General features: G+C 39.5%; 1 protein-coding gene across 1 annotated transcript; it reads left to right on the top strand.

Annotated features, from left to right (window-relative positions):
- Positions 1 to 3,065: 3,065 nt before the first annotated feature.
- Positions 3,066 to 10,419, top strand: LOC129727372 (dipeptidyl peptidase 9). Its single transcript, XM_055685173.1, has 8 exons — positions 3,066 to 4,897; positions 4,955 to 5,606; positions 6,512 to 6,706; positions 6,771 to 7,085; positions 7,147 to 7,369; positions 7,434 to 7,626; positions 7,686 to 10,148; positions 10,212 to 10,419. Exons 1-7 carry the CDS (start codon positions 3,714 to 3,716, stop codon positions 7,888 to 7,890), a joined length of 2,967 nt encoding a protein of 988 aa, XP_055541148.1. The 5' UTR covers positions 3,066 to 3,713; the 3' UTR covers positions 7,891 to 10,148; positions 10,212 to 10,419.
- Positions 10,420 to 13,405: the final 2,986 nt, after the last annotated feature.

Below are 13,405 nucleotides of genomic sequence, written 5' to 3'. Positions count from 1 at the left end.
GTTTTGACAGCAGTTAGGTTGCTTCCAGGTCAAAACGAGGTGAGCTGGTGGAATAAAGAAATTCGCTATAAGGTATTACTGCATGATGGAAAAAGAATGAAAAGCACTATTTTGGCTACTACATACTTAACTAACAATTTCAATAACATACAGCGGTGTAGGCTTCAGTGGGCTGGTCATGTAGCCAGAATGCCAGCAGAGAACCAGAAAGATGCCGTCGATTTCGTGGTAGGCCTCGCACTCGATGGATATACGCGGTGGAAGAAGATGCACGATCTGCTGGTATACGAGGTGACTGGAGAACGGCTGCCCAAGATAGAAGAAGCTGGACATCTCTAGTTCGTTCGGCCCTAGACCGGTAACGGTCCGTCGGCCAACAAAGTAAAGTAAGTACATAAGCGACTGTCATTGTAGCGATTTCGAGCAGTTTTAATTCGTGATTTAAGATCCGAAAGACAACGAAAGAAAAATTTTCAAAATCACGTTTTGCTTAGAAAATGCGGCTCTTTCAGATGACACAAAAAACTGGCATAGCTCAACAACCCACTAATGAATCAATATCAATTGCCCAACAAACAGTTTTGTTAATTCATAGTTTGTTTAGCTGCTTAGTTGGGTGCATAGCGACTGAATAAAAGCGCAACAAGTTGTTATACAATAAAATTTTGTTTTCCACGTTTTTTTTTTTGACGTAGAACTACGTTTTACTTTAGCATACCACACAGGGATGCAAACTGAAAAACTGGGACGAAATTTGTCCCTTTTTAAATGCTTATAGGTCGGTTGGTTTTCAACCGATTTTCTTCATTCTTGCAGCAATCGATTGGAAAATTATACACGCATCTGCCCAAATGCAGAAAAATGTTGTTTGAATCTACGAACTATTGCACTATTGAAAATTGCCAAGCCTTGTTGAAATAAAAATAACGTCCTCGCTTGCTTGCTGTGTGTGTATGATATGGTATGATGTGTGTATGATATGGTATGATGTGTGTATGGTATGATGATATGGTATGATGTGTGTGTGTCTATGATATGGTATGATTTGTGTGTGTGTGCTGTGTATGGTTTTTAACTCGGCACGTTCTGCTAACCGCCGAATCCGGTTCACGAATTTCACAACCCTTCATTAGTAGACATTATAACTCATTACCCAAGTAAAAATATTGGTTTTATCAAAGTTTTATAGTGCTCAATACAGCCAAAAAAGCGCTATAAAACCTTGATAAAAACATCTGTGTTACTAGGGTAATGAAACACTCAATGCATTTGTAAATAGTGTACGTAGTTCTACGTCATTTATGCGGTCGTGTCTTGGATACAACCTCCTACTTTTTTTGTTTCGTAAAATGGTCATAACTTTGTAACGCATATACCGTAGAGATGCTATAAAAAAATTGTATCCGTTGCTATTCAGTGCTTTCATAGTGGGCTTTGAAGTCGCATTCGAACGCATTCAAGGCAATCAAGGCCTAAACACAATGGATACGTTGCGGCTGCGTTTGCGGCAATTTGACAGTTAGGCCATACATTTTCTGTCAAATTAACGTCAACGCAACGCCTCGGCCTTCAGTCCAGGTGAATCCAAGAAGTCGATGTCGTTTCAGAAGTTTTTTCCTATACTGCCCCTGTTTACATAGTTGACGTAACAACCAACACCATCATTGCGAGAAAAACGCGTTTTTGTTATTTCAACCCAAATAATTATATTGAGATACAATTTCAACAAAATAGTCTGTCAATTTTATGAAGATTGATGTTTGAATAGAGGCCCCAAGGATTATACGAATCTGCCCATGGTAATTAATCCAGAAAAACCGCTACGCCAGTTTATGCGAATAAACATGCATTTTTATCGCAGATTGTTCGCATAGCTTGGCGTAAAAACTCGACTACTTCCTACTTTGCCTCGCAGTTGAATTAGTTTTGTCAATCGTGTTTCGGTCAAACGTTAGTTATTGTCCATCGGCAGTTTCAATTAGACAAATACGCACAGACACACATACACACACACAAACACATGCACAAAAACTTACATTTACGCTAAGGTGGGTAATCGTTACAAGGAAAAAAGCAAACTTGACAGCACAGAGCCAGAACAAACTTTTTTTTGTTCAATTTAGGCCCAATGCTAAACCTGCCGAATATGGATTACTCGTGCCTCTGATTGGTGCATTACATATGCATGTACATGAATTTGTATGAAAATTAGTAAAGGAAAAGTTTTTCGCATGTTTCTTCCTAGAGAGCTATCGATCAATCCACTTTCGGTTGTGTCAGGATTGTTTGGGGCCCAAATAGGACCATAAAAACGTTCTGGCAAATCGAATAAATTTACCCACCGTAATCTACACACACGTTTTAATTATTTCATCTGATGCAAATATCCACTAGTCGGGGGAAAGGAACAGCAGTGACCTTCCTGAGGCTGAGTGTCTGTAAAAATATTAATATACAATACAAAAATTCAATCCCCATTCCTCCTTTCCCCTTTTCACCTTTTCATGGAATATTTGTCGAATTAAACGACTCAACTTAGACAAACAGACAGTAGTTAGACAGTCGAGTAAAACGACTTAACATAGAAAATTGCACCTTGTATGGAGTGACGCCAGTTTTTGCAACTAATTGGCAGTTACGCCAAAACGTTTTTCCAATATTTCTCAAAAGTTTTAAAACAAAATAGTTTTCTTTTCGTTTGTAGGATATGTATCTTAGGGAAAGGAAGCTGAATCAACGAAAAAGTGCATTTTGGTCATTTTGGCTCTTACGTCAACTATGTAAACAGGGGCAGTATAGGCTGTATGAATAAAAACATTTGCTTTACTCATCCCATGCAAATCTTATAAAATAAGCAATATCAGCAAAATAAGCAGAGTAACCTATTATATTCCTACGGCCTATTGTGTGTGTAATAATAATCACTCAAAACGCAATCATGAAAAGTAATTTCGTCGCCGTAAGTCATTTAAGTTTCATAAAAAAATTTCTAAAAAATACAGCACTGTGTAGCATACCTTCTTCAGTACATTTCGTTGCTGCGGAATCAAAACTTCGCAAAAGCGCAAAACGTCAGAAAGCGAAGAAAAAGTGCAGAAAGAAAGTTGGCAAAAACTCATACAGTGTTGAAGAAGAGAAAGTGGAAAAAAGCAAAAGTACCAGTAAATTTCCGAGAACCATTGTTTTCCTGCTAGTTAACCATATACACAAAACAAAACCAACCAATTGTATCCGCTTTAGTTTGCGACGAAGGACAAGAATTCAGAATTACTGTTAGTCGGGAGTTCAAATTGTTACCAGTGGCTACAGTGGACTGTCGTTGCCTTGAACTGCTTCGCGTTCCACCATTTGTTTTGTCTGTCAAAAATTGGTACATAATTTGTATAGTCATAGTGGTCGTCGTCGTCGTGTGCGGAAGAAAAAAGGGCAGCGAAGGGTGTTGGTTAGATAAGGAACCTTCTGCGGCAGAATCCAGGAACAACTTTCGCCTCGGGGAGGTCATGCGGTTGTTTTGTTGAGCTGTAGAAGTGCTGATTTGGCTGTTAGTCGCACGTTAAGCAGAGCATAGCTGATTTTTTCTGAGACGCAGCTCTTCCAACCGAAAAGCTTTCGCGCTGGGTGAGCTAAATCTAGGTCAGGTATTGCCGATTTTGTTAGCACTTTTGGCCAACTTGGAGGAAGCTAGCAGAATTTGGGCGAAAATTCGCAAGAAGATGGACGGTAGTAGTATTGGGGGTGGTGTTACTGCAGTGGCAGGCGGAAGTGGCAACGGAAATGGTTCCGATGGGGCTTCCGGGAGTGGCGGAGCACGCAGCTTGCGTGATAGTGAGGACAGCGGCGATGAAAATGCTTTAGAGCGTTTCAACGGGCGACAATCGCGGCTGGACTTGCAGCGAAATGCGTGTGCTCCTAGCGGGAGTGGTCGTAAAAAGTCTTGGTCTGAGCTGAAATCGATAGTTAACGATACTAGACGCCAGATGTCTTCATTGGCTAGTATGTTTCCGATGAGTGTAAATTTTCGTACCCTGTCGGATGGTAGAACACGGGTTTATTTCCTGAGTTCTCCCCCGTCGAACGGATGGGATACGGTGCTTTTTTACACAGATGTGCCCGCAAGTGAAACGGACAGTTGCGCTCCTATGCGTCTAGAATGGCATCCTGTGCTGGAGCCGATTGTGTCACCCTTATCAACGAATAATTCCCGAGAGGTTCAGTTACTTTTGGAAAGGAAACGGCTTTCCATCTGGGGTATCACTTCATACGAGCTGCACAAGGCGAGTGGCAAAATAGTCTTCCCAGCGTGCAATACGCTATACCAGTGTTTGGATACGGGTTATGGTGAAGGGACATTATTCCCTTCGGAACTTCGCATTTTTCAACGCTCAGCAGCAATAGATCCGCAGATTTGCCCTCAGAATTCGGATTTGGTGGCGTATGTATGTAATGGGGATATCTGGGTCGTTCACACGGTTAGTGCTCATAGCGAGCGGCTCACATTCGCCCATGATGGACGCAGATCGTTTGCTGAGGACCCCCTCACTGCAGGAGTGCCGTCGTATGTGATGCAGGAGGAGTTCAGTCGTTATCAGGGCTTCTGGTGGCAACCCAGCAGCGATGACGAGATCTATCGGATAGTTTACGAGGAAGTTGATGAGAGCGACGTTAGCCTGTACACTTTTCCGTCGTCCCAATCGGTGGGAGGAGATTACGAGGAGTATCGCTTTCCGCGAGCCGGAACACCTAACGCAAAATCGAAACTTAAACTGGTGCAATTCCGTCTGTCGGAGTCGTTACGAATCACCGATGCCTGCATTAAAGAGCTGCAATGTCCACTAAACTATGCCTTCCCGTGGTTGGAGTATGTGGTTAGAATTGGATGGACCCCAGATTCGAATTAGTAAATTTGATTGAATTAATTTGAGACTCGGGTCTAATGTTATTTTATTTTTTTCAGTGTTTGGGCTCAGCTTGTCGACAGAGTGCAGCAACGGTTGGATCTGGTGCTGATTCCGTTGGATAACTTTTGTGAGCTGTACAGTAGCTCATCACCATCTCCATCAGTGGGCGGTGTCACGACTGTCGGAGATTCAAAACCATCTTCATCCTCCTTCGTTCTAGGGTCTTCCACCAACGATTACTGGAAGTCACCATTGGCTCGATTGACACGCCCCATGCAGGTGCTATACTCAGAAACCTCGAACAATTGGGTGAACGTACATGACGTGCTGCACTTTCTCGAAATCACTGACGATCGGGTTGTGTTCCTGTGGGCGTCGGAAGAAACCGACTATCGGCATCTGTACTTGGTAACATCTAGTCTTGCCACTCATGGCATCAGCATCAACACCACCACTAACGTCAGCAGCAATGGTTGCAATAGTAGAAATAATCACAACATCGACAATAGCAGTCATAACCACTGCCATCATCACAACGATAGTTCCCCGCAGGCAGAGGGAACTGATAACAATCATCACCACCATCAATATCATCAACAGCAGCAGCAGCAGCATCAACATCATGCGGCTAGTCGAAGTACTTCCACTCCAACGACGACCGTGTACTTTGACGGGTGCGGAACACTGGAACCTCGCGTTGTGAGTAAGGTAAGAAACATACTAATAGATGTTTCGATTGCGATCACCTATTTCGCTGATGTATTATAACTTTGAAAAAAAAAAAAGGTGTTGGTTATATAAGGAACCTTCTGCGCCTGGCTGTTTTCAGTAAAACAGTGTAACAAATGCTTACGAGAAAATATCAATAGATAGAAAATACTTAATGGATACTTGACGCAACACTCTGTTGTTAAATCTTTTATGTTTCAGCATTACTCCTAATTCTAAATCTAGCCAAACATGTAAAAAGACTGCTAGCGCCAGATATTAACTAAGCCAAATTTTACTATTTTTTTTATTAAAAAATAACTTGGTCTTAGAGCGGATCAATGTTCGATTTACAGGTGGCGTTGTTTTCGCAGATAACCTAATTTAATTAATTGTAATACCTTTTAATTTTTTTGTTGTTAATAATAAATATTTGTGATGTAAGCTTCAAATGGTCCATCTTCAAACTTGATGTTGTTTTACATATATGTAATTGTTTCAGTGTATTAAAAAAAATCCTACTGTTGATGTTCCTGTGGTATCTCGTGATATCTTTGATAATAGTTTAACGACAATATGTATTTGATTTTTTCGACTTGAAAACTGTTTGTGCTAATTATGCCCTTAACCTCGTACCTGAGAAAAAGTTTTTAGACGATTTTTTCACACAGCCTTTCTACAAGACTTTCGGAGTTTTTGCAGATTTTTACGCAATTTTTTCGCGCTGCGTATTGCCCGCAACTTCAGTGTATCACAAAAATACACACTGTGCTCGACAAACATTATGCCTTAATTTGTTTTGCCTTTGTAGCGGATTTTCAGTTTTCTAGAGTACAAAAATTACATGCTTACAAATTTTAAAAAATCGCTGTAACAAAGTTTGGATTGATTTTATGCTTCAACAGGTAGCATTAACATCCGGGGACTGGGAGGTGCTCGGTCGCAACGTGTGGGTAGATAAGCGAAACCAGCTGGTATATTTCATGGGCCTTCGCCAGACTCCGCTAGAGAAACACCTGTACGTGGTCAGTTTGCTGAAACCAAACTGGCTCCGGTTGCTCACCGTCCCCGGATACTCGTTCACCGTGGACTTTAACGATGTAAGTTTTCCTAGCTCTTGGAACCTAACAATCAATCGCTAATCTCTTTGCTTCCATGCCCCAGGATTGTACAATGTTCCTACAGACGTACTGCAACATCCAAACACTGCCTTCGTGGGAACTGGTCCATGTCAAGCAAACTTGCCCAAGCGGAAACGTCGCCGGCCTGGAACTGATCTCGATGGGATACCTGTTCGAGGGTGGCCCCTCGGAAAATACTCAATTCAACCCGACCATTTATAGTCCCCGGTTGGCGTCCGGGGAAGCCATCTACGCAATGGTATTTAAACCGCACAATTTCACGCTCGGTGTCAAATATCCAACGGTGCTGAACGTTTACGGTGGACCGGAGGTGCAAACTGTGAGCAATACATTCAAGGTAGGGTAGAAAACCCCTGTTTTATATCAAAACAAAATGATGTTTTGCGACGTTGTTGCAGGGCATGAGACAACTACGGATGCACATGCTGGCCGCGCAAGGTTATTGCGTAGTTTGCGTTGATTCACGAGGATCGCGCCATCGTGGGGTTCAATTCGAAAGTCACATTCGCTGTCGGATGGGAACAGTCGAACTGGCTGACCAGGTGGAAGTGCTGAAATTATTAGCCGATCAGTTGGGTTACATCGACATGGATCGCGTAGCGATTCATGGTTGGTCTTACGGTACTTGAAACATAAAATAATCAGTTTAAAATGGAAATTTATGATTTCTTTTTTTGAATTGCAGGAGGATATCTGAGTCTCATGGGTTTGGTGCAGTACCCGGAAATATTCAAACTGTCCATTGCGGGCGCACCAGTTACAAGCTGGGAGTATTACGATACGGGTTACACTGAGCGGTACATGGATCTTCCTGACAATAATCGATCCGGCTATACGGCTGGTTCGGTTCTAAGCTATATCCATAAATTTCCCGACGAGTGAGTATTTCAACTAATTTAATTTTCCAATTCCCTCACCGTTTGTTCGTTCTCGCCAGGGACAACCGCCTGCTAATCATCCACGGTCTTATCGATGAGAACGTCCACTTCTTCCACACATCACAGCTGGTGAATGGTCTGATCAAAGCAAACAAACCGTACCAGCTGCAGGTCTACCCGAACGAACGCCACTCGCTGCGCAACCTGGAAGCGAGTAAACACTACGAAACGAAACTGCTTTCCTTCCTGCAGAACCATCTGTGAGACCGCTTCCGCTTGTTTCCTCCCCCTCCCTCATTTCTCCTTTGCTCAAATCTCATGCTTCGCTCTTGTCCTTATATAATCCGTTTCCTAGTTGTCTCCCTGCTGGGAAAGAAAACGCTTGTGTCATCATAGCATAGGTAGAAGTTCGCGCTTGCGTAAACTGTTGATTAAAACAAAAAAAAAAAAACACACGTACACATCGCCCCCGGCGATTACCGGTAAGCAACCTGTTGTTCTGTTTTATGCTCCCGTTCCGATCCGGTATAGATCGGTTGAAAGGAAAAACTTGCACACCCTCCGCAGTGAGTGTCCCGGAAAAGAAAAACAACACGCAGTCACTAGGTTTAGCTACAGTTATGCGTTTGATCTTTTACCGCTAGGAGTTTGTTCATTTTCAGACTGTTTTTCTCTGTTGCGTTATTAGAAGAAAGAGAATACCAATTATGTAGTTGCTTTTCTTAGTTGCAAGCAAAGCGTAGTGCAGCAATAACTGAGAGGCCAAAAACCAATCGTGTGACCCCATAGTAATGCTTGTATACTCCTCTGCCCAATTGTGAATTGTATAACATCACACTTATAGACTGTTAGTGACCGCATCCCTAGTGGGTGCGTGTATTGAATAAGATGAATATAGCTATTTTAACGAGTTTTTTGTTTACACTAGCAGCAATGGATTGTTTGTTTGTTCTTTTTATTGACGATTTTAAATTTTTACGTTAGTTGAAAGTCAATCAGAACCGAGGTGATAAATGTTTGTCGTTTGATAATTTTCGTACTGATATAATATATTTTTCTATCGATGAAACGACAAAGTGTTTGTAGGAGATGAAAAACAAAAAAAAACTGGTAGCAGAAAAGAGAGCCTTACCCAGGTTGGTGCAAGATTGAAACCTTTCTGCCGAGATCGATAGAGCAAAATAATATATATATTTATTGTATGCACAAAACTGTCTTCGCTGCGAATGATCGAATTGTTTCTCTTCATGCCGAACGAATTTAACTTTTTTTTTGTATTCTAGTATGCTATCAGAATCGTTATTATTTCTTATCGAATGATTTTTTTTGTCTGTACACACAAGTACTGAAAACGATTAAAAATGGTAATTGCAATTGATTCACTTCTCGACATGTATTTCGTATGGAAATCATAAGTTTCACTAGATGGTAAGGAATTGAAGCACCTAATCCCGCTGAAGTGACCCGGCGTTTGTTTCTGACGTTGAGTTACCTATACCAAACTGAGCAAAGGTGAATGCCGCTTACTGGCCCAGACAATGAACGGTCAAAATCGTCTTATTCAGTATTCAAGTAAAAAGATGTATGATTTTTTTACTTACAATACAACACCGAAAACCCCAACATTAAACGGTTTAATGCTCATGAAACAGAAATAATCGGGCAAATCCTGATTAGAGAAACGGGAATTTCCCTATACATATTCCTATTTCAAACACATTCACACCCTTTACATTTTGTAGTAACAACAAAATTGCTTCGATCTTTCTGGCATCGCTGTTATGTTATGGGGATGTTTTTTTTCATAGCAAGCGCTGGCATTGTGGTGATTTTTTCACAATTTCCGTTTCGTATTTGACTTTAGCTGGCGTTACCTTACAGTATACTGAAAAAAAAAAAAAATCAATTGAAGCTGAATATTTCCGAAAAAAGCAAGCAGCTATTTCAAGTTTCAAAAATTTCGCAAATCTGAATGTGTATAGCGAAGTAATAACAGTGCCTCGAAACCTTTGAACGTAGAAATGTATTCCACGGGGTCGTCTGAGTGGACGAGCTCTAGGCATGGTGTTGAAAAAACCGGTAACAATTTCCGTTCGAATTCAGTCTGCTACAACGGATGCAGGATGTGAACATATTCCATCCGAGGTTTACGTGGATTAGGAGGTGTATGACCAGCAAAAGTACGACATTGACGACTCAGATTTTTCTCTCGAAGCGAACGATAACACGAATGAAGACCTGTACGTTATGAGTGATACATCCGTTCTGACCAAACCCGTTGGCACACGTTTGTCCTACCTGTGAGAACACCTCAAAGTTTGCTTCCTTCGGCTAACCGGAACTTTTGCTCGTCTGATGAACAGTTGCTGCGAACCTGAGACTGCGAACGATTCTTCATCACAGCAACCGTTGACATAACATTTTTTTCACAAATTTTAAGATGTGAAGAATCACCTAGAAAAATCTATTGTTCCGGAGATGTGACTGATGCAGCTTTGGACAGATAAAATTAGCCTTCAATAGTAAGTTGCTGTAAAGCTGCTATTAAATAATTTATAGAATTCAATTTCTATCTCATAAAAAAGCCTTCACCGGGTTCCTACATGACGACATGATAAATGGCTGCTATCTGTGCTACTTCCATGTTCGGAGAAATTCTCAAAGGTGCGAATCCAGAGATCTCAACAATTTCCCTGAACACGGCGTCGTACTGCTTCAAATTGTTACGAAGAATCTTATCTTGTGAGACAAATCCAACTACTGGCATGACAAGAATAATTGGAGTATCTTAGCGTAAGTAGCCCCTTCTCTCTTCATTTAATGGCGGGACTATCAATCTGTGACTATCTCACTTACAGAAAATAACTCCAAGATAGCGGCTGCATCGATATAAAACAGTAAATGAATTTTCAAAAAGGTTTTTCTATCGACGAAATGCAACGAAAAGTAATCGATCTCTGAGCAGGACATAATTCCAACGTTGATTTTGCAGACCTACTACTGCCCAACAAATGAATCTAATGAATGTAAGACTGGCAAATTATTTTTCATATCGGTTCGTCTAATAGTAATTCGTTTCACAGAGTATAATTAGTTTTGATTCAACCCGTCCCGAAACGGAGCTTTGGCAGTTTCGTTCCTAGCTTCAATCTTTGCACGTAACAAAGCTATCAAGGAAAAAATCTAAATGATGCTAAGACAAGTGGCCCTACGAAATAGAAGATAGCTGAAGTTGGAGCTGTATCGCGCGAGTTGGGTAAGGTATTGTTTATTTATACCAAACAGTCACCTTAAAGAGCTTCAGTGTTTTTTTCTGAATCTCAAAAACTGTATTCAGTGATTTTCGAAGAAAAAGCAGTATGCACACAGATCTGACCTTGTGATTTTTGGTAGGCGCGTTCATAATCACGTTTTCCAGCGGGAGCAGAAATTTGCAGATTTCAAAAAAGCAGATAAGAATTTACCTACCTGGTTTCTGATATTGAAATGGTATTGAAATTGTTTATGGAATTTTTATATTTAATCTGTGTGAATTAATTCACTTGTTTTTATTTTAATACCTTAAACGGTTCGAATTTGTTGGGACATATTCTTGATCTTTTAGATTTCTTTGACTATTTGTTCTCTCTATATTTAGTTGTGATTTTTTTTATCTTCTGGCACTGCAATAAAACAACCTTGACGTGGTGCAGGGCTTATAGACAAATCAGTAAATGAACAGCAGTGTGATCGCTTCTGAATGTGGGTTTAAATATGTTCTAAAATTTCAAGTGGGAAAATGGGGATCAATTCTAATAGAATGTGATTCTTAACCCTTTTTTGACCTCGTTGACTCTTGTGTTATTTCTCTTTCTAGCCTTTTTTGACTATGATATAGAAAGCATTTATCGACCGTTTGTGACACATTTGACCTGTTTGAAATATGCTTAACGGTATTGTTTTTCGTATTTCTAAAGTTTTTTTTTTGTTTTTACTATCTTCAACATGTTTGTCATTTGTTGATATTCGAAAAACTTTCATTGACATTTGTAACATTTATTCACATTTGTGGGACAGTGTTGACCTTTTTGGACTTTTTTCAACTTTTTTATCCTTTTGACATGGTTTGACCAATTTATATCATTTGCAGCGTTTTCAAATCTTTGTCGTCAGTACTATTTCAGCACTTTGACCTTTGAAAAATTTCTTCTGATTTTTTTTCTAAAATTTTCCCCTTTTCTATAATTTTTGGCTCATCTAGGTCTTTTTTGATTTTTGTTACAATACATGATTGTTTTTGTTTTAAACATTTCTGTGGCCTCTTTGTAATTTTCTGACTAATTAATCAAATTTATAGTTTTTACTCTCTTCGACAATGTTTGACATTTTTATCATTTTTCGCGCCAAAATCCTAAATGACTTGTTGTGGTTTGGATATACCGTGAGGCACTCCAATTCCGTGCGGCACCTTTTCCTATGCACAAATTATTTTATCTTCGAAATGGCTGCTACGAGTTTGCTAAAGTATAGCGTAAAATGGCTAAAAATCATTGAATATGACTGTTTTACAAACCTAGGTGATGCACAAAGGCTGGCAATTAACTCTAGATGTCACTTTGAATTTTAAGATAGTGACTTGTGATAACGTATAAAATGTCGAATAAAAAAATTTTTAATCGTTTTTTTTTCTTACATTTTTAGGTTTTCTAACCAAAGAGAATGAAAAAATACAAGTGTATAATATTGAAAATAATGGAAAAAGGTTGAATAACACGGCCGGAAATAGAATGAATTTTTCACCTGCGATTCTGAAATCGCCAAAGGTAAGAAATAGTTTAAAAATTTGGCAGTTAACTAATCTGAGCTTCCGATAATTATTCAAAGAGTGAATTACTAAATCATTTAAAAGTAAAAAAAAAGTGGGTTTCAAAGTTAAATTAAAAAATTCAGTTTTACTTTTCGCCTAATTTCTAATGTGATTAATGAGATTGAGGGCACGATTTAGGCCTTTTTAAATAAAATCAAATGTTATTTGACAATTTGCGAACCATGAACAAATTTGCGTCGATTTTGCCTATAGGGCGCGTACTCCCGGGTGGCGGATGGGAGTGGGAGATTAAGAGAGTTGGCCATCTATTACTTTTCCTTTTTCCTATTATGACTTCTTTTGGCTATCTCCTATGTGGGAGAATTCTTCTACTTATTAAAATATGCTTTTATTCTACAAAAGGCTAGTTTTGAAGAATGGATCTCACACGTGGACCAAACCACCGTTTTGTTGTTTTTGTTTTTCGCTTTTTTTCTTTTTCTTCTCTTTTTTTCCTTCTATATTGTCTTTCTTTTTTTTCTACTTTTCCTTAGAAATAAATCGTCGGTTAGATTCGGTGTTGGCGCGGTTTAAAATTATGCAATTCTGAGTTTTCAATGGCAAACGTTGCTAAATACGACTAAATTTTATCTCACAAAGACCCGTTTCAAAATTCACAAAAAATTTAGAGTTTTAAGGAGATGTGCCTTTATAGCTCAAATTTAAAATATTCTAAAAAGACCACAAAATGAGATTACAACTCGTATAACTTGCTCATTATCGACCTGAACAGGTTCAACTAAAACAGGAAGTCTTAAAATTTAAAGTTTTCACGGAAATAAAAAAAGTTTTCAAAAACGGTTTACTCGAAACTGTGAGTTTTGAGTTGTTGAGTCCATAAAAATATACAAAATATATTTTGTTGATTTTATACTGACATTATTGAAGTTTTTCTATATGCAGGGAATACCGCGTAAAAACACATAAATTCCG

Source organism: Wyeomyia smithii, chromosome 3, assembly GCF_029784165.1.
Source record: "Wyeomyia smithii strain HCP4-BCI-WySm-NY-G18 chromosome 3, ASM2978416v1, whole genome shotgun sequence".
Lineage (NCBI taxonomy): Eukaryota > Metazoa > Arthropoda > Insecta > Diptera > Culicidae > Wyeomyia > Wyeomyia smithii.
The sequence above is the reverse complement of the archived record's forward strand: the minus strand, read 5'-3'. Positions and strand labels throughout refer to the sequence as shown.